This window comes from Podarcis melisellensis (assembly GCF_964234715.1).
Source record: "Podarcis melisellensis genome assembly, chromosome: 8".
Lineage (NCBI taxonomy): Eukaryota > Metazoa > Chordata > Lepidosauria > Squamata > Lacertidae > Podarcis > Podarcis melisellensis.
In genome coordinates, this window is record NC_138540.1 from 56,621,038 (window position 1) to 56,640,828 (window position 19,791).

At 53.1% G+C, this 19,791-nt stretch overlaps 1 protein-coding gene and 1 long non-coding RNA gene across 5 annotated transcripts; one reads left to right on the forward strand and one right to left on the reverse strand.

The window, feature by feature from the left end:
* Positions 1 to 1,111: 1,111 nt before the first annotated feature.
* LOC309376416 lies at positions 1,112 to 7,759 on the reverse strand. Of its 2 annotated transcripts, XR_014171186.1 has the most exons (4): positions 7,661 to 7,759; positions 6,885 to 7,124; positions 5,495 to 5,599; positions 1,112 to 2,696 (listed from the first exon to the last, which is right to left on the reverse strand). It is a non-coding gene; the product is annotated as an uncharacterized lncRNA (long non-coding RNA). The 2 variants fall into 2 exon arrangements; XR_014171185.1 differs by lacking the exon at positions 5,495 to 5,599.
* A 294-nt stretch (positions 7,760 to 8,053) lies between these two features.
* Positions 8,054 to 15,594, forward strand: POU3F1 (POU class 3 homeobox 1). 3 transcript variants are annotated; one of them, XR_014171284.1, is made up of 3 exons: positions 8,054 to 9,701; positions 11,690 to 11,763; positions 14,964 to 15,594. XR_014171284.1 is itself a non-coding variant. In XM_081923314.1 (1 exon), the coding sequence occupies exon 1, from the start codon at positions 8,121 to 8,123 to the stop codon at positions 9,345 to 9,347; it is 1,227 nt and encodes a 408-aa protein (XP_081779440.1). In that variant the 5' UTR covers positions 8,054 to 8,120; the 3' UTR covers positions 9,348 to 10,059. The 3 variants fall into 3 exon arrangements, 1 of the variants encoding a protein (XP_081779440.1); XR_014171285.1 differs by lacking the exon at positions 11,690 to 11,763; XM_081923314.1 differs by lacking the exons at positions 11,690 to 11,763; positions 14,964 to 15,594 and having other exon boundaries at positions 8,054 to 10,059.
* The last annotated feature ends 4,197 nt before the right edge of the window (positions 15,595 to 19,791 follow it).

Sequence of the window (19,791 nt, forward strand, 5' to 3'; positions counted from 1 at the left end):
ATAAGTGATTAACCGCCACGTCACAAAATGAGGTGGGGGGTGGGATGTGTGTTTGTGTGTGTGTCTAAGGGTGACTGTTTTTCACTGTGTGCACTGAGATTCACATATCTGTAGTGGGAAATCTCCTCTCGTTTCCCTTCACGTAGTCCTTTGAAGTGCCTATTAAGTTAAGCCACGTGGAATCCAGTTAGGTGCTCTCCAAACACAGTGGACCCTCTGGATACGAGTTTAATTCATTCTGGGGGTCTGTGCGCACCCTGAAAAATCTGTATACAGAGGCGCCACTTCTGCGAACGCGCGTGGTGTGATAGAGCGCTTCTGCGCATGCGCGAGTGGTGAAACCTGGAAAAATACTTCCGGGTTTGCCGCTTTCGCAACCCAAACTTTACATTACTCGAGAGTATCATAACCTGAGGGTCTACTGTATGAAGAGGATGCAAAGGCACCTGGTGACTTAATTGTCTCTTTCTACCATTATTTTTATTTTATTTTATCATTTTATTATATTTTATTTATTTTAAAAGATTGATATGCTGCTATGTCATATCTATCTATCATCTATCTATCTATCATCTATCTATCTATCTATCTATCACAGGCATAGGCAACCTAAGGCCCATGGGCCGGAAGTGGCCCATGTGGGTTGTTTAGCCGGCCCATGAACCCCTGCTGCCCACTCAGTTGGTTCCCATGTGCCGTGCTAAATTGGCACGGAGCAGAGCAGGGACCTCCTTCTGCAATGCTGGCCAGCTTCCCATTGGCTGCAAGAAGCTCCTGCAGCCAATGGGAAGCTGCGAACGCCTCCTCCACACTGGAAGGAGTGGAAAGGGTGTTTGTGTGCATGCACACACACTGGCCCACCGTGGTGTCTGCAGGATCGTGAACCGGCCCATGCCCCAAAAACGTTGCTGACCCCTGATCTATCATCTATCTATCTATCTATCTATCTATCTATCTATCTATCTATCTCAAAACAGTTTACAGGCATAAACCATAAAAACCATACATTAAAAACCATAAAAAGGTTGAAAGAGTTAAGAACCAACCTCAGTTAACCATTGCGGAAGGATGTGTTCCGAATTGCCTGCATAGGCCTGGCAGAATAGAAAAATTTTCAGGCAAGTGTTTTATTTGCACATTGACAAGCAGAGGGTTAAAAAGTAGAGGCAAGCGGGACACCTCTTACAGGCAGAGACCCATTTCCCAGGGATCTGACAGCCAAACACATAACAACGCTGGACATTTAGGAAGCAAATCCTTAACACTGAGTGACTTTGGGCCAGTTACTGCCTCTCAGCCTAACCACGCCACAGGGTTGTTGTGGGAATTAAATGAGATGGGGCAGAGCCAAGTGCACGCAGGGGGAGGTGGGATATAAATGCAGTGAGTAAATCAATAAATGAGGGGATTGGAGGAACCCACAAGTCTTGCTCTATGGATCAACATTTTTAACCATGCAGCTGCTGGAGCATAGCAGGGAGTGAAGGTAATACCTTGGTGGTCCCTTGCCAAGGATGGATCCCCTGTTTCTATTCCCTCTCAGCCCCATATATTGTGCCCAACGATCCCAGCCATGTGGACCTGCAGAACTTAAGGGTCCCCCATGTGGGACCACAGCCTGAAAGGTACGGGTCACTCAAGCAGAACTGAAAAATAGGCTGCAGGGTTATCTTAATATATCATTTTTTAAAAATTGTGTTTTATCATTTTGGGTGGGAGCTTCTCAGAGAACAATGGTATTGGTGTGGGAGGGTGTGCAGCCAAAATCACAAACAGATGATGGTTAGACGGTCACTAACAGAGGTAATGACACCATGGAGGGGACCACACATAAAGGGGACTCTGTGATGTCACACCCGCAAACCCGGTGGCGGGAAAAAGAAAATGCATTAACCCCTATCTCTTCCTTCCTGCACTCACTCTTTTCTTACCTGCAATGGAGGAAGACTTCTCTTTGTTTTCCTCCAGACAGCAATCTCCATTTTGAACTGGACTGTGGATATCTGTAACATTCTAAGGATTGTTGCTTGCCTGGTTTTCATCTGTTGGATCCTGGCAAGACCTTTGATGTGAGTAAACTTTGTTTACTAAACAGTCTGAGAGTGACATTTTTGTTAAACATAAAACAGGGAGAAGATAATCCAAGTCTGCCTAAAGCATCCTTGGATATCACAATTGTTCCAGAAGGTTATGCAACCTTGTCCTAATAGCATCCAGAGGTAAGCTGCACGTGGATGGTGATTTTTAACTCTGCTGAAATCTATCTATATCTATCTATATTTGTATTCTCACACAAGTGAGAAAGAGGAAGTACAATTACTAAATAAAATATCCTCTCCTACTCATGTAAATCCATCCAACAATTGGGTGTCCTTATATACAGCAAACAATTTAAAACAACAACAACAGAGCTGCAGCCTCTGAGACAGGAAGGTATGATATCCTAGCTCCATGAGCCTGGCTTGGTCAAATGTTTGCCCAGCTTGATGCCTGCTTGGCTTCTTGAGAGAGTATACACATACCTGCACAAAGGGAAAACTACCTGCAAATCCACAGAAGGAGTTTGTGGTTGATCTGAGATGTTCACCTGAGCCCCCAGCTCATCATGCTCCTGACTCAGCTTCCACACAACGGCCCTGTGAGGAGCAAGACAAAGAAGTTGTTGCCGTTCCCCCAACAAATCTGAGTTGCGCTTCCTAGGAGGAATAAAAGAGAGAGGATTGTGTGAATTGTTACTGTGGCGCGCGCACACACACATCCTTGCATGAATCCAGCTGCTAAGATGATCAAGAAAAGCACCAATTCCACAGTGGCATGTGTGGACAAACCAATTATCCATGTTCAGAATGGTTGGGCAGTGGAAGGTGAGTGAAGTGCAATTTGAAGCAAGCATAAGTGAGTGCTTTACTCCCGAGCAAGCAACAGCCGCCAACTTAGATCTTTTAAGCCAATGAAATGTGCCTGAAGGATTTGGAGCAAGCTGCATAAGGCAACCAGACTTCATCAGAGGTGACCTAGACTTTAAAAATATATATAAATACTGCCCTTCACCTGAAGATCGCAGGGTGGTTTACAATATAGAAACACTTAAATGCACAACACAGTAACAAACAAGAACAATACCCCCCTTTCCCTTGCATTTTACACCTGTGTTCAGGGCTCCTTTGCTGAGGGAGGACACCTTTGTGTGACTGACCTTGGCATCTGATAGCCCATCATGGAAATCATGGATGATGAGACACCACTCTTCACTCTTCACCCTTCTCACCCTCCAGGTGATCTATGCAGGTTCTGAACTTTTATTAAACCCTTTTTAAAGGGTTTAATAAAAGGGGAGCCTTTGTGTGCTTATGTAGTCCTTTTAAAAAGTCTGCCATTCTCCCATTTCCTCAAAGATTCTCCACCATTTTGCATTCTAGCAGACCCCCTTCTCTCTTTCCCCTCTCCTCTCTCCCAGCACTCTTTACTTAAATTAGCATTTATACCCCATCTTTCTTTGCAGACAGATACTAGGCAGCTCAGAGGGAAACAACAATGCAAAGCCAACAGCAGCAAAATCACCAATTCTGTAAGCTATACTAAAAAACGTCCCAGAAATGGAACCATTTTTAAAAGCAAGGGGGAGACACACACACACACACACACACACACACACACACACACAAAGCTAGAGCCAGCTATTGCTCAGCCCACTTCTCCAGAGGACCTCCCCACCGCAGTGGGTTCACATGGAGATATTTTTATAAAACAAAACAAAACAAAAACACCTGGGGACAAGAGCAGCCAAAGGCAGATCAGCGGGTCGTCAGCACCAACTTCTGGAAGGACACAAAAGGGCACTGCCAGACCCATCCCAGGACCATCTCAGGAAGGAGTTTACAGGGATGTCCAGGGCACTTCCTTGAAAATAAATAAATCCCAAAGTCCATTCCTGGCTTGTGGGATCTTTGCTTTGTTTCCCGCAAGCACCCCAAGATCTGTTCATCGGCCTAAACCCAGTGCAAAAGACAGATGCTTTGCGTCAAAGCATCTGGAGCACAGGAGCTTCGCCTGAGTGCCCAGAACTGAAGTCAGCTCACAAGGCTGCGGCGCCAAGCTCCACTCCAGGCTCGCCTCGCTCTCTCGGCAGCCAGGCTCGTTTTGCTGTTGAGCAATGCTGCCTCTCAGCCTAACCTGCTTCTTGCCTCTCCTGCGGGAAGCAATGACAGATCTCGCCCCCCCCCAAACCTTTCGGGTTGCTCGTGCCTTTTCCCTCCTTCCACTTTAGAGGCTATATTCCTGAGCCCCCACGCCACACACACAGAAGCCGCTTCTTCGGCACTCGCGTCCCAGTAGTGATCAAAAGAGCCTCTGAGCATATGTAGAGTGCCCACTAGCCAACCACTGCACAACCGAGAGCCACCCCAGGCCCTGTCCGCAGCCGCCGAGCGCGGCCCGCCTGGAGTTGCGTCCCCGAAGGTGGCCTGACTGGCGCTTGTGCTCCTGCTTTTAACCTCCGCAAGAATTCGCTTCTGCAGAGCTAGACAAACGCTCCCCTCGCGCCCTTGCCCAGAGGCGAAGGCTGGCGCGAAGAAGCCGCTTGGCTGTCCTGTCCCCTCCGCAGGCCACATTTTATCCGCAGAAGAAACCTGCGAGGTAGGCTAAGACCGAGAGGGAGCGAGCTTCATGGCTCGAGTCCACTCCTCTTGTTCGCCTCGCCTTCTTCCTTCTGGCTGCAGATCTGGCGTCGAACCGGAGCCGGCGCTGCCAGAAACGCTCCGGAGCGGCGGAAAGGGACGCCTGCGGGCGCTCCTTCCAGGCGACTCGACGCGAAAGACGCTCCGGGGAGACTCTCAGGCTAGTGCGGCGGCAGGAGTGGCGCTGAAGCCCTAGGAGCCGGCAGACCTGCTAAAGCCCCCGTCCCGCCCCCAACTGACCAACATGGCGGGGTCGAGCTCAGCTGCCCTCCTTGTCCCCCGAAAGCCGCGTTGGAGAGGAGCTGAGCACCACCCCTGTGATTTCTGCCCCCGACCTCCGTGAGGCTCTCTCAAGCCTCTTCACCGGCGTGGAAACAGTTACAGAAAGTTGGAAGGAACTCAAAGGGTCGTCTTGTCCAGCCCCCTGCTATGCAGGAATCTCAGCACAGAATCTTTGCCCTAGCCGTGCGTGGACAGTCTGCAGGCTTGTAAAGTCTAGGACTGGGAGGCACTGAAACTGGGGGAGCGGGCGAGTGGTGCCCCCCAGCCCAGCAGCCGTGAAGTATTTTGGCCAGCCACTAGCCTTCATCTTAACCTACCCCGCAGGGTTCCTGTGAGGATGAAAAGGGAAAAGGAGGAGCACATGCAACGACTTCAGCTTCTCGAAGGAAAACAGGTTATTCACCAATGCAAATATAAACAAATATTGCTCTTTATTAACGCGGATGGGGGGGCTCTTTTCACTCCGAAGCTGGCAGGAAGCCAGCTGGTGACCCAGAGAATGAAGGTCTCATTCATACAACCCCTCATTAACTCACCAGTGACTCACGTGCCATCCTGTGCCCGTGAGGATGGACAGCCTGTGAGTCATTGGCCTCGGTGGCTCCGAAGGTGATAGGGTGGTTCCATCGCATCAGTTCCTGCTGAGAAGCAGCACAAACACGATTTGCATAAGGTCAATAAACACATCCTGACGTGGCTATAGGCTGAGAAGGAATTGGGGCACAAGGGCCAAAGATAAGGCGCGGGGGGGCATCTCATCCCACCCTCCTTGTGAGCAAGAAACAAAAACTAGTTAGACCCCCAACTCTGGAGGAGGGTGACTAGGCTACTGAGATGATGGGAGCCCCCACCCGCCCCCACCTCGCCAACCGCTTGGCCTAGGTTTGCCCAACAAGCATTTCCGCCTGTGTCCTGCTGCTGCAGTCTGGGGAGAGTGTGAAAGTTGCAGGGGGAGGGGGGTGACTGCGCGCTGCTCTAAACTGCTTGAGGAAAGGGTGGGCCAGGGAGGGGGGGAAATCTCTTTTAATTTTTATTTATTATTTATTTATATATTGCATTTACATCCCACATTTTTTTCTCTCTAAGGAGTTCAAGGTGGCAAACGCATTTCCTCCACCTTCTCATTTATTCCCCAAAACAACAACCCTGTGAGGTGGCGACTGGTTCGCCAAGGACACCCAGTGAGCCTCATAGCCCAGTAGAGATTTTAATCCTGGTCTCTTCCAGGTCCTAGTCCGACACTACCCACTACACTGCCCGGTTTTTAGATAGGGGCCACCTTGATGCTGGAACTCAGTTCTCCCGGCGCTGCCCGTTCCGTGCTGGGAAGACCCAATGTGTGCCCTGCAGGCAGAAGCGCCCCTCTCCCCTCTCCCAGGGCCAACTCCTAAATAAAGTTCCCAATGGAAAACGCCCGGAGCAGCCCGGAGTGCTGAACCCGGATCTGGCAGGTGGGCACTGGAAAGCGAAGCCTTCACGAGGGGGTCGAATAAAACCTGAAACGTTTGTGCCCCTTCCAGCTCCCTGCGTGGCAGTGATGCGAAGGAAGGGCTGAGCTCCATAAACGTGGTCCAAGGTAAGTCTCTGCCCCGCTCAGCATGCGGAGCGCGCACCTGGAGTGGCTCAGAAACCCAGCACACCCTCATAAAAGCAGCTGGGAGGATCGTCTCATCCCCACGGCGTCCCCCATTCTGCAAGGGGAGTTGGGGGAGGAAGGGAACCTCAGCAACACACGAGCCCCTTATCCCATCTTTTCCAACCCAGAACCGCCAGACAACTATATCATCCCTTTCTAGAAACAAGTGACAGGAGAGAGAACTGTAGAGTTGGAAGGGACCGCAAGGGTCATCTAGTCCAACCCTCGCAATGCAGGAATCGCAACGAATGATTCTATGAGAGATGGCCCCCCGACCTCTGCTTACAAACCTCCAACGAAGGAGAGTCCACCACCTTCCGAAGGAGCCCGTTCCTTTGCCGAGCATCTCTTGCCGTCAGAAAGTTCTTCCTAATGTTAAGTCGGAATCTCCTTTCTTGTCATTTGAAACCATTGGTTGCTAGTGCCTAGGATTTAGGCTTCTGTCAGCAAGCTTTGGAGAGTAACGGCCAAACCCGCTCTGGGAAGCTCTAACTCCTTCTGCTTCTCAGAGGAAGCCGTGCGCGGCAGAGCTGTGGAAACAGACATCAGCATCAGGAATGCGGGCAAGGGGGCGAAACTAGGCACTCACCCAGCGCTGTGGCCTCAGGGCGCTCCCTCGGGTCCATCCAGGTCCCACTGCGGAGACAATTCCCGGAGAACCAAACATGCCTGAGAGAGCGTTGGGCGAGGAGAAGGGCCGGCTTGCTCCCCTTCGGCCTCGCTCCGGAGCAGAGGCGCGCTCTCAGCCTCTCGCAGGCACGTTCCCTCCAAATTGGAGAGGAAGGTACACCCCGCTCCGCCCGGCAGTTTTGCCAAATCGTTGGCCTTACAGTTGTTAAGGGGCCGTCAGAAAAGCGGGGCGATCTCTTCCCCACCCCCGAAATTCTCTTTCCCCCCCTTCCCCCACGCGAGACCCTCAGGCCCGAAAAGGAGAGAGAAGCTGGGCAACGACGCGAGGAAACCCCCCGAGCCGAGTCTGAGATAGGAGTCGTCTGGAGGGACTGGAGTGCGTCTCCCCCCCCCCCCAAAAAAAGACCCTAGTGCCAACCCCAGCCGGCAGACTCACCGGGGCAGCGGCGGAGCAGGGGGAACCGGCACCCGAGCTCCGGGAGGCTCCGCAGACGCGGCGCGATTGCTAGGGCGCCGGCGACCCCGCGCTGACTGGCTGGCTGGCTCTCGCGTCGCGTCCCGTCCCGTCCAGCAGGTGCTGCCGCCTCCGCGGCCGCGCCGCTCCCCCCACGCGCTGAGTGGCCGAGCGGCGCGCCCGGCGCGCCTTCCCGCTCCAATCACGGACGGCGCCGGCAGACGGGGCGGGGGCGTCTCCCTTCGCCGGGGGCGCCCTATGGAGGTGCGGTGCGGGCTGCCAGTCGCGGGTGGCGGAGCCAATGGGGCGCGCGTGGGGGAGTGGCCGCGCGTGGGGCCGAGCCGGGACTCTAAAGCGCGTCCCCCCGCCGAGGGGGCCCCAGTGAGAGGCGCGCTGCGCGGGCCAGCCGACGACCCGACCCCACGCGGAAGCAGCTGCCGCCATGGCCACCACCACGGCGCAGTACCTGCCGCGCGGCAGCCCCCTCCTGGCTGTGCCCACGCCGGACGCCGAGCGCCTTCACCAGGGCCCCACGTACCGCGAGGTGCAGAAGATGATGCACCACGAGTACCTACAGGGCCTGGCCGCCACGCCGGGGCACCCCATCGGCAGCCTCCCGCACCATCAGTGGCTGCCAGGCGCCACTGGAGACTGGGGCGGCGGCGGCGGGGGGACCCACCTGGAGCACGCCAAAGGGGGCGGCGCGGGCCCGCGAGGAGACCTCGACGGCTTCCACTCGCGCTCACACCTGGTGCACCAGCAAGCGGGCGGCGGAGGAGGCGGCGGCGGAGCGCACTGGGGGCAGGGGGGCCCCGCGCATCACCTGGGCGGCTGCCCCTCGGCCATGTCCCCGACGGCCGCCGGTGGGCACCAGGCGCTGCTCTACTCTCAGGCGGCCTACCCGGGGCTGAACGGGATGCTGGGCCCGCAGGCACCGGCCTTGCACCTGCCCCATGGCCACGCGCCCCACGGCGGTCACCACCAGCACCATCCGCACCAGCACGAGGAGGCGGAGGCGGCGCACCTGGAGGGCTCCCCGCCGCACCTGGGCCACGCGGGGGGCCACGAGCCGGGGTCGGCGGCGTCGGACGAGGAGGCGCCCAGCTCGGACGACCTGGAGCAGTTTGCCAAGCAGTTTAAGCAGCGGCGCATCAAGCTGGGCTTCACGCAGGCCGACGTGGGGCTGGCGCTGGGCACCCTGTACGGCAACGTCTTCTCTCAGACGACCATCTGCCGCTTCGAGGCGCTGCAGCTGAGCTTCAAGAACATGTGCAAGCTGAAGCCGCTGCTCAACAAGTGGCTGGAGGAGACCGACTCCAGCACCGGCAGCCCGGCCAGCCTGGACAAGATCGCGGCGCAGGGCCGCAAGCGCAAGAAGCGCACCTCCATCGAGGTGGGCGTCAAGGGCGCGCTCGAGAGCCACTTCCTCAAATGCCCCAAGCCCTCGGCTCACGAGATCACCTCGCTGGCCGACACGCTCCAGCTGGAGAAGGAGGTGGTACGCGTCTGGTTCTGCAACCGGCGGCAGAAGGAGAAGCGCATGACGCCCGTCGCCGCACCGCACGCGCCTGCCATGGACCAGGACCTTTACGCGCAGGGCGCCGACGCCTCGCCGACGCTCCAGCACCACCATCAGCACCCGCACACGCTCCAGAGCCCCGGGCAATGACTCGGCCCGGGCGGGGACGGCTCCCGAGGACTGGACTGGCCTGCCTGGGACTGGCTGCGGGACCTGCCCGCAGGGCCAACGGACTGCGCCCTCGGGGGCCGGCCGAGAGAGCCCCCGGCGCGGCCCTAGGACAGACAGATGGCCGAGCCGCCCCGCCCGAAGACGACGACGCCGGACCGGGCAAGCAGCAGCAGAGCGCGCAGAGGCGCGTTAATTTATTCCTACGCCTGCTGGCGACCGACTCTCTTTCTAATTTAAAGTCTCTGTATTTATTTGAAACTCCACCGACCGAACCTGGAGCAGCAGCAGCAGCAGCAGCCTTATGGCCGGCAGGAGAGACACGAGAGGCCCAAGGTTTGAGCTGGATGCGGTTTCTTCTTGCGGGGGGCGGGGGCGGAGGGGCGCAACCTCTATTGCCAGCCGGGCGGTGTCTAGGAGAGGCCGCCTGGGCTCCCCAAAGCGACCCACAAGGGACTCAGCACTCGCTTCCACTTTGCTCCTTGAATCGCGGAGGTTGAGGGACTGGGTCCGAACTGCCAGCACCCGACTCCCGCCCTGGCCCGCTGTGACTTCCCTTTGCTCGCACGCCAGGCCGGAGCCGGGCGCCCGGGGCCCGTCTGTTGGGCCGGGTCCGCCTCTGTATCATCCTGCTCCGTTTTTATTTATGTTACAGCCAATATTTTATTACTCGCATAAAACATTTATCCAGGAACCCGCCTCGTGTCTTTTTCTTTTTTGTCCCCATCAGCGCCGGTAAAGAGGAGGAGGAAGGTAGGACAGGGCAGGACAGGGCGCGAGGCAGCTTCCAAGGCGGCGGTGGAGACTCTGGACTCGGGCAGGATTAAGGCGCAGGGGCCCCGGAGACGGCTCCCGCTTCCCGCAGCCCCAGAGGTTTTATTTCCTCTTTCCCCCCCGCCCCCACTGCCTTAAATCTCCCTCCAACGGTGGAAAAATTCTCCAGTGCTCCCTCTGAGCCCCAGCGCCGGCCCCCTCAGGCCTACAGGAAGCGGCGGCGACCCTAGTCGGGCCGTGCGTTTGGCTCTCTCGGTTTCCTCAGAAAACGGTATGCTCCGGGCCACCAGGGTTGCTGAAGAAAGGGCCCGCTGCTCTTTGAATGCCCCCGAGGGCTCCTCAACTTCCCTGGGAGACAGCCATGGGCTGCCGGGCTTCTCTAGCCGGTCCCGCTTGGGCGGGCAGAGCCGGACCGTACAGAGGCCTCGCTGGCCGGGTCAGGGCCGCTCACCTGCCTCCCTGGTCTCCGCTTGCCCACGGAGGTCCCTTCTCCGTCCACGAAGTGCTTCGGGGTGGCAGCGAGGCGCTCTTCCCGGGTGCAGAGAGCCCTTCCCAGTAGATTGGGAGGTTGTGGAGACGAAGCCGGCAGGGGAAGGCTAGTTCAGTTCGGACTTGCCAACCAGGTTGCTAAAAAGTCAGTGAAATGGGAGGCGACATTTTTTGTTTTGCTTTGTTTTCCTGCTGGAACCTCTCGGTCCAGCTTTGTGGTCCTTGCGGAAAAGTTCTTTCTTTCCGGAGGGTTTTGAACTCTTCCTTTTCAGCGGATGCCGCGGGGGGCGAGAAATCCTGCCCCCACTGGCCGCATCTTTTGTTATGTTGGAGCCTGGACTAATTTGGAATCCCCGCAGGGCAATAATTCACCAAGGAAAAACAACCTAGCAAACACTTTTAAAACAACGGCCTTTGAAAAAAGTTCTTAGATTATACAGTGAACTAATTGAAACTGGGTGGTGAACTTTCAAACTGGCGGTTAGCTCATTTTATTTAGGACAATGCTATAGATGCCTGCGTGAGTTCAGTGAGGCATGGGCACAGAGAAGGGTAAGTAGGAGCGCAGCCGTCTGAATGCGCTTCTATGCCACCTTATCCGCTCATCTCTGCAAGGTGGCGCTTGTAAAACGAGGAGCCCTCGGTGTTCTGAGGCCGATTCAAGAGAAAGTTCTCCTTGCCTGAGCCTCACTGAAATGAAAGGGCGACCCAGAGGGCAGGGAGGGAAGCAGACAGACCCCCTACTCCCCAGCCTAGGCCATCTGTCTGCTGGTTCCCCTGAATTCTGCTGCGCCACACGCAGCTCCAAAATTCGCCATTGTCTCCTGGTGACGCCGCTGCCGGGGTCACTTTCTGGCATAATCCGCCTGCCCGCGCTTGATGCAAATGAACACATTTCAGAGTAGAGGAGAGAACATGCATTTGGAAATCTGCTTCCCTCTCTGGATTGCTTTTGTCTTTCTTTTGATAATGCAAATGCCCAGGCGGAAAGAAAGAAAAGAAAACCCCAGAAAAGTCAAGGAGACTCATTCAAAGTGTTTGTTTCGCTGCTGTATCTCCAGGTCAGGGAGAGTTTGCGGTGGAATCTGATAGCCCAAGTAGGGAAGAGTTTAAGGAGCATCATTGGGGGGAGATGGTAAGTCTTTTTGGAGTTGGTCAGTCTCATGGCCTTCCTCCTCTCCCCGCTATTCACATATGGAAAATGCAGAATCCGAGGGGGAAACCAGAGGACCCGCAGTCCGCAAAGTCGGCTGTGAATTAGCCCAAGAGAAGCCGGTAAGGGGCAGGAAGCCCCTCCCTCGCCCACCTCAAGCCCGCCTCAGGCCCTGCTGCTTTCTCCGTCCTTCAGTCTGCACCCCCCGCCCCGCCGCCTTTCAGTCTTTCGAGGCCACCCAGGGAGCCCTTTTCCTCTCTTTTCTGTGCTGTCAAAGGTCGTTTTAAGACAACTTTTGTTTAGCCCTGAAATGGCATTTCGTGCGAAAGGCACGACTCGACCAGGGTTGCTGCTGCTGCTGGGGGGGGGGGGGTTGTCTTTTTTTTTTGCTTGGGTTTTTCTCTAAGCTGCCGGGAAGCTGCGCCGAAGGGACCCTCTTTTGGGGGAACTAGCAGCGCGCCCCAATGCGGCTCTTCGGCAGAGCCACTTTCTAGAGTTGTCTCTGCCGGGATGGGGCTTGCTAGTGGCGGGGAGTGGAAGGTGCTGAGCCCCACCACGCCGGTTGCTTTCTCCCCTCCCCGCGAAGAAGACGAGGCCCCTTTCCTTGCGTGAAAAAAGAAGCCCTTTGCAAGAGGTGGGGGACTAGGGGGACTCCGTCCAGCTTTTCTCCGCTAAGAAGTCAGAGGAAGTTAAAACGTCTTGGTCGCTCTGCTTAGGCGAGCGGGTTTTCTTGGGGCGGGCCAGAGGAGAAGGCGGCCTGGAGTCTTCGCTTCCAGGCAGCGGCCTCCTCTTCCCTTTGGGAACGTGGGCGCAGCCTCTGGAGACGTGGAGGGGACCGCGGTGGCGAACCAACCCTTTGGGGAGCCTTTCGAAGCTGGCGACCAAGCCCCATCGACTGGCGCCTCCCCCGTTTCCCTCCCCAGGATCCTCCTTTGTTGGGGAGGAGAGCTGACCGCTCCAGCCCCTTCATTATCGAGGTCCCCCTCTCTTCTTATCCCGAAGGCTTCTTCTGACGCAAATGGGGGCCATGCGAGAGCAGAGGGCGGCTCCCTTTGTCTCCCCAACAGTCCCAACACCCCGCTTTTCTTTTTTCCAATGGAAAGGGTCTTTCCTGTCCGCATCCTCCCGCCCCCCGCGTTCTGGCCCATCGTGGAACTGAGCCCTGTCCCCGCCCATCTGCTCCCCCCCCCGAGGCGCGCAAAAACCCTTTGCTTCCTTATTGCCACCTTCCCAGAGAAGATGCGCAGGAGACCCTCTTGGCCTCGTCGGCCAGTTGTGTGCCTGGTGGCCCTGTGAGCTGAATGACTTATGGAGCCGGCAGCTACCTCAGCTGTGGTGGGTCTCATGGACTTGTCCAAAGGGCCCCTCGAGTGTGCGAAAGTGCATTGTCCCCCAGGGTCACGCGGGGGGGGGGCGTTTCTGTGAAGACAGAGTGCCCCCTACCGCCTGGCAAAGGAAGCGCAGCAGAATACTAGGTCACTCTGGCAATTTGTGGGGCGTTGCGGGGGGCGGGGGTGCTTCTGCTGGAAGCAGAATATAAATGAGTTGGTAAGTTCCATCAGCTCACGAATGTTGATGAGACGGAAAGCAGGTTTCGGAGTGATATGGAATTCTGGACACATAAGGTGCCGCGGGAAGGGAGGCGGCGACGTGGCTTTTTCTTAGGCAGCTGTTTCTGAACGTGGGGAAGATCCAGGGCAGTTCAGGCCACTGGCTTCCTGACATTTGCTCTTGCCCGGCTGCTGTTAAGCAAGCCCCTCCCCCTTCATTGTCATGAGCCATTTTCATTTCAGATGTGCTCCAAAATCTTTACATTGTGAGAGGAGAGGGCAGAGAGGGAAGGGAGAGGGCGCTCAACCCGTGGTAACCAAAAGGCACCACTAAACCCCCTTCTCCTACCCCCACCACGCCCCACTGCGCCAAACCGTGTCCCTGTGAGCCAAACTGGGCTTTGTGGATGCCACCAGACGCGGCCCAGTCGTGACAACCCGAGGGAGGGGGTCCCTCCTCTCTCCCGCAGGATCACCCCAGAGAGCAGCAAAGGGGTTGGAGCAGACGGGGTGGGAAGCACCACCGATTCAGTGGGGCTCCAAGAAGGAGCAAAGAGCTTGGCCTCTGCCTTGGCACCGTGTCCCGTCCTCTCACACCTCCGCCAATGACGCGCTGCTGCTGCTTCTGCCACCACTGCACAAATATAAATAGACGGTGCCTGCAGCTTAATCAGGTGTTTTCCTCGATGACTCACATCAGCTCTATCTGCAAAAGTTTCAATTAGATCTAATAAGAGCGGGCTTTGTTGCTGTGAGTAATCACAGGAAGGGCTGGGGAATTGGGAGGCTGCAAAGGCAGCATTAAAGTGCGCCGGGCTCGGCTTGCGGAGAGGAATAATGCGCGTGTTAAATCAGGCCTCCTGCATAATTCATGCCACTCGGTATCACGTCCCCTTTTCCCGGGTTGCCCTAAACCGATGTGGCTTCCCATAAAGCCCAGGATCATTGTCTGTGGTTGCTGGAGGTGCTTCCCCAACAGCAGGACAGGCTCTGAGGCGGCGGCTGATGCTGCTCCTCGCTCTGGGCTTTAAGTGGAACAAAAAAAGGGCTTTCCTGGGTCACATTTCTGGTCACCGGTGCAGAAATGCCCAAAGGCTTAGCTCCAGCATTCAGTTCCCTTTTGCTTCCAGCGGCCCTTTCTCATTCTGTGGGTAGTGGAATGCTGTTCACAAGTACAAAGATTTAAATGAGCAGACATAGGATTTCCTTCTAATGATGAGCTTTTTATTTTTATATTAAATTGTGCTCTTCGGGCCACAATGGTTAAAATGTTGTTTTTCAATTTCCCTTTTTCCAGCAGTAGCCCTTTACAAGGAATGATGCATTTCTCACTTGTTTTAAACAACTGTAACCTTTTAAACATAACCATTATTGGAGTATTATTCTCCGTGTTTTCATGAAATGAGCTAGAAAATGTGTTTTATTTATTCATGAGGATATCGTAAATTGCACTTAGGACATTTCAATTCAATTAAAATGTACGTGTGCATAATTTTTTAATAGTTCATTTGAACTAAAATGAAATAAAATAACTGGATACACAAGATTAAAATAAATTAAATACCAGGGAGCCTTTTTGCAAAAAAACTAGAATTCGGAGAAGTCAAAAGCAAAATGTTTTTTTTCTTCCAGGTAATAACTTAAAGGACATCTGCTGGAGGGAGGGGGGAGAATTCTCATGATGCTTCGATCTTAAACTGAGTTGTCAGTATCTGAAATTCTTTGCTTAACTTTGCCTTTGCCTGGACTGCCATGAATGTTGCTATAAACTGCGCACAAAAGAAAAGTTACCATAAGCATTTTGAAGGATTCTTGACAGAACTGAAAAAAATGCACTGCACTTGAAAAAAAGGTATCATTATTTGAATTACAATCATTTTTTTCCTCTCTTTTAATTTCATTTGTTAAAATGGAGTTTAAAATTCAAGGAGCTCTTATGCATACAACATAAACATTTCCTTGTTATTCTTAAGGATTTTAATTGTAATCTTGTAATCCAGGTTTTTAATTTTAAAATGGTCAGAAAGGGGATATATTTAAATCCACATGTATTTCTAAATTATTTGGACATGTGTTTAAGTCTGTTTCTAAATGATTTGTGAAACTGCACAGAGCCCACTTGCAGCTCTGTAGTTCCTTGGGGCAGGTATTTCAGGTCCTCAATTCTGGCCATGCATTTGGAGAAAGATGACGAATGCCTCTCCCCCACCTCTTGTCCTGTGGCAAGTCTCTGATGCAGGGCTTTTGGTGCAAACTCTGGCTGCTACAGAGGAGTCACCCCCACAAAGCACTCTATAAGCCTGAGCTGCAGGACAAGAACTGGACAACGGTGGCAAGCTTTGATTAAAGCCCAAATTCCTCACAACATCTTCATTCTGTTCCGTTTTTCACCCTGAAGGTTTTCAAATGTCTGTCACTGAAAGATGCCCCAAAGGGTCCCTGTGGAAAGGGCTGTTTTCTTCTCCTTTGCTGTGTTGGGGCAGGCCAGGGTGGCAGGCAGAGTGTCCGCCATGCAAGTTTTTTTTATCCCATTTCCTTCAGTATAAACAAAGTCAAACAGAACTATAATACACCGTCTTTGTAAATAGGTTTCTAGGGAGAACCTTTACGCAGAAATGTTTCTTGTTCGTACCTATTTTGTTTTTAACAAATGTTGTAGGTTTTTTTTTAAAAAAATCCTGCCTTCCTATATAAAAACGCGCAAAGTGAAGTTTGAAACATCTTAGTTTGTAAAAAGTAATATGAAATGGGGTGCACACACATGATAGAGGGGTGGAAAATTGTGCATGGCACAGAGGAAGTGGAGAGATGGAAGTTCTCTTACCCCCCAACATTCTCATAATAGCACAGGAACTCGGGGAGGGGGTGAAGGATGCTTCTTCACACAGCACCCAATTAGACTGTGGGAGTTGCTCCCACACGGTGTGGTGTTGGCCACATTGTGGGGCTTTGGCCTAAAGGAGGACCAGGCAAATCCAAGTCATGGTGTCTGCCTCCAGCCTCTAAGAGCAGAGAGCCATGCCTCTCATGGCCAGTTGCAGTGGGTCAATGGGGAGCAAGAGCCCTTTCCCCCACGGACTGCCTGTCAGCTTCTGAGGGGCATCTGGTTAGCCACTGTGGAAACAGGATTTATTTATCACTTATTTATTTAAAAATGTACACTGCGGTATCATTTTATAAAAATATGAAATCAAAGCAATTTGCAGCAATAAAAACATAAAACTATAAAGTTAAAAACAGCCATGAATTAACCATCGTGGAGGAGTGCATTCCGAAATGCCTGGTGGAATAGAAAAGTTTTCATTTAAAAGTTGGCACAGAAGGCGACTGCTGAACCTCTATTGGCAGAGTATTCCACAGCGCTGGCCCCATGATACTAATGGCCGATGACACTGAAGAATGATGCTGGCCTAGCAGCAAGCCCTTTGGTCTGATCCTACAGCCAGGCTCATCCTTCCACCACCTCCCGGGCAGGAACATGGAGCAATCTGGCAGCTGATGGCAATTTTGTTTTAATTTTCCTTTGACTTTTCCACACCAGAGTTTGCTCCGCTCGGGGGGGGGGGAGAGCTGCAAATTGCCAGCTCTGCGAGCTTTTCTGCCCGACTTTCAATCCATCGGCTCAGTCTGCTGCAGAATACAAATATTGCTGGAGGAAGATTAAAAACAGGCCTGGAATGGCAAGCAGCTATAACTCTTTCCCTTCACACCAGAAGTTCTTGGCTGTCAACATCCTAAGGGTGAGAACAACGGGCCGTGTTTGTGCCAAAGGCAAGAGGGATGGAGCCCAGATGAGGGGTCATGGCAGATCTCACTCTTGCCCATCTCATCCAGAAGGTCTTATAGAATCCATGGGCAAAAGATGGAGGAAGTCAAAGGGAGCAGCAGACTTAAGTCATAAGGGGGGGGGGACTGAAAAAAAAATGGCCTGGTCAATTGATCCGCCAAGCCGGCAAAGTAAGGAGCCACTCAGCAGCCTCTGAAGCATGAATAGGATCTAAGGGAGAGAAGTCCCACCCGCACCCCAACCTTGTTGCCTTTTGGCTTGCATAAGACACATCACTCCTGGTGGATGGGGTGTGGGAGGTTTCTCCTAGCAAGCGTTCAGGATCCACAATGAATGACTTTTTATGCACAGTTGGTTAGAGCATGGTACTGATAATGCCAAGGTTGCAGGTTCGATCCCTATATGGGAGAGCTGCATATTTAGGTTGGATAAGATGATCCTCAGGGTCCCTTCCAATTTTATGAATCTAGGTCTCACGTGAAGCAAATATGATCTTATGCAAGAGAACTGGAAGGATGGCAGAAATGGTGGGGAGAGAAGGGCAAAAGCAAGAAAAACACCAAGGACCTTTGAAGAAGGGCTTTGGCTGTTGGCTGAATGTTTGTTCTTCCTTTCTACTGAATGGTGCTTAATGTTTATTTGCTTGCTTGCTTGTTGCATTTATTATACCACACCTTTTTTCCTCCAAGGAGCTCAAGGCGGCATACACAGGTCTCTCTCCCCTTTTTATTTTCACAACAACCCTGTGAAGCTAATAGACAGTGACAGGCCTAAGGTCACACCCAGCGAGCTTCATGCCTGAATAGAGATTTGAACCCTGGTTTTCCAGGCACTAGTAAAACCATTTCACCACGCTGGTGTTCTGTTAACAGCAAACACACACAATGGGATAAGAAATAGCAACTGGAACATAAAAACAGGTCTGCAAAGCATTATTAAAATGAAACTAGTAAAAACAGCCACTGCCCATTGAACCAATGCCCCCCTTCACCATAGACCTGGCTTTCTGCTTTGTTGATGGGCAGGGAAATTCTCCTGCCATTTTGGAGTCCTGGGAAGAAAGGAGGGAGGTGGCCTCTGCATTGTTTGATGAAGGTGTTGAAGAAACAAACTGCAAAGCTCTCAGATCTCGGAGTCAACTGTTTCCATGCCTGTGAGCGGATGGTTGTGGCAAGGGCAGCCCTTGAGCCCTGCCTGCATTGGCAGTCAAAGCCAGGCTCAAGGGGCAGGGACCTTGCTCCCTGGGCCACCCTTGGGAATTCTGCTGCGCTGCCCAGTGGAGCTTTGGCTCTGCCTTTAATTGCTCTTCCTGGAGGCTGGGAGGTGGGAGCCAGGAAGAAATGCCAAGGGATGATCAATGCGACATGAAATCCTCTTTATTGACCACCTTTCACCTCTGCTTAAACTAATGACGGAGCCTCCACTTATCTGTCCCAGGGCTCTAGGCACATCAATTTCACAAGGCCACATAAATAACCAGGGGTCACAGGGCACCCCAGAGCGGCCTGTCAAGTGACCTGCCTGTCTGTCACGGAAGGAGTGGTGGAGCTCCAGCTATGGAGGCCAAGGTGGGCCCCAGATCTCTCACCAGGCCAGGCCTTGCAGTGTCTGGGTCTCCCTTCTGTAAGCTGCAAACCAGAAACTGCTGGGTCCATCAGCCACCAAGGGGCAGTGTGTTTCAGATGGACAGTGAGAAGAAACTGGTGGGGTGGTAGCCAGCTAGGGCAGAGGAAGTGACTCAAGTTGTGTGGCTCACAAACTGGGCTAAAGGCAAGGGGCTCTCAGAGGCATGCAACAAGGCAGCCTTAAGGAGGGGATTTGCATGCCGAGGTGACACCAACATTACCCCATTCCAGAGCAGTAGGATTTTCTCTTGGGTTCTGCTGCGTGTGAGATGTCTCCACCAGTGTACTGAGTAAAGAGGCAGATGGAACCTGCCCTTCACATTTGTTGCTGATGCAAGAAGGGGGAAAGTGGGAGTTTGCCTCTATTCTCCACACAACAACCACAAGATCTGCTCACAGCAATGAACATAAGACTCATGGGGAGGGGGTGTGATAAGGAGATCAGAGATGGGACTTAGATTCAAAATGCCCTCAGGCTGCTTCCAGGTGAGTGTTTATTGTGGGGGTGGGAGATGCTTCTCATCTGTGCAAGTTTTTCACAGGGTTCACATGGCATCATTGCATCAAAATGCCATCTTGCACGTCCGCACACGCACACACAATTTAATCTGGATTTATCCTTTCTGGGGAAAATATTATGTCAAAACAAAATTGTAGGTGAGCCACCTGCAATGTCTGGAAGACCCATTGATAGCACTAAGCCCCCATCTGGAATGACCCTCAGTTGAAAATCCCCTGCTATAAGGAACAAGTTCAAGAAAGATAAAAGCAAAGGGAACACTTCTCGGCCAAAATGGCGGAGAGGCTGCTGGGATCTCTGACCCAACCGAAGTAAAGAAGCATGACAACAAGGATCTTGCTAAAGCATCACCTGCAAGGAATGACATTTGGGGTTGCACCAATAATTCCAAAATTGCAAGCAGGGGGTAGTGCTTGTGTTTGCCCTAGTGGTAGGTCAGGGCCAACGTGCTCTGCCCACTTCTGGCTAACACCTTAAAGAACTGGAGAGGACAGAGTCAGAGGAACACCACAAAGATTTTCTCTCTCT

Bases quoted from the DNA above. Each gene is read 5' to 3' on its own strand.
- POU3F1 (XM_081923314.1), top strand. From the start codon at position 8,121: ATGGCCACCACCACGGCGCAGTACCTGCCGCGCGGCAGCCCCCTCCTG.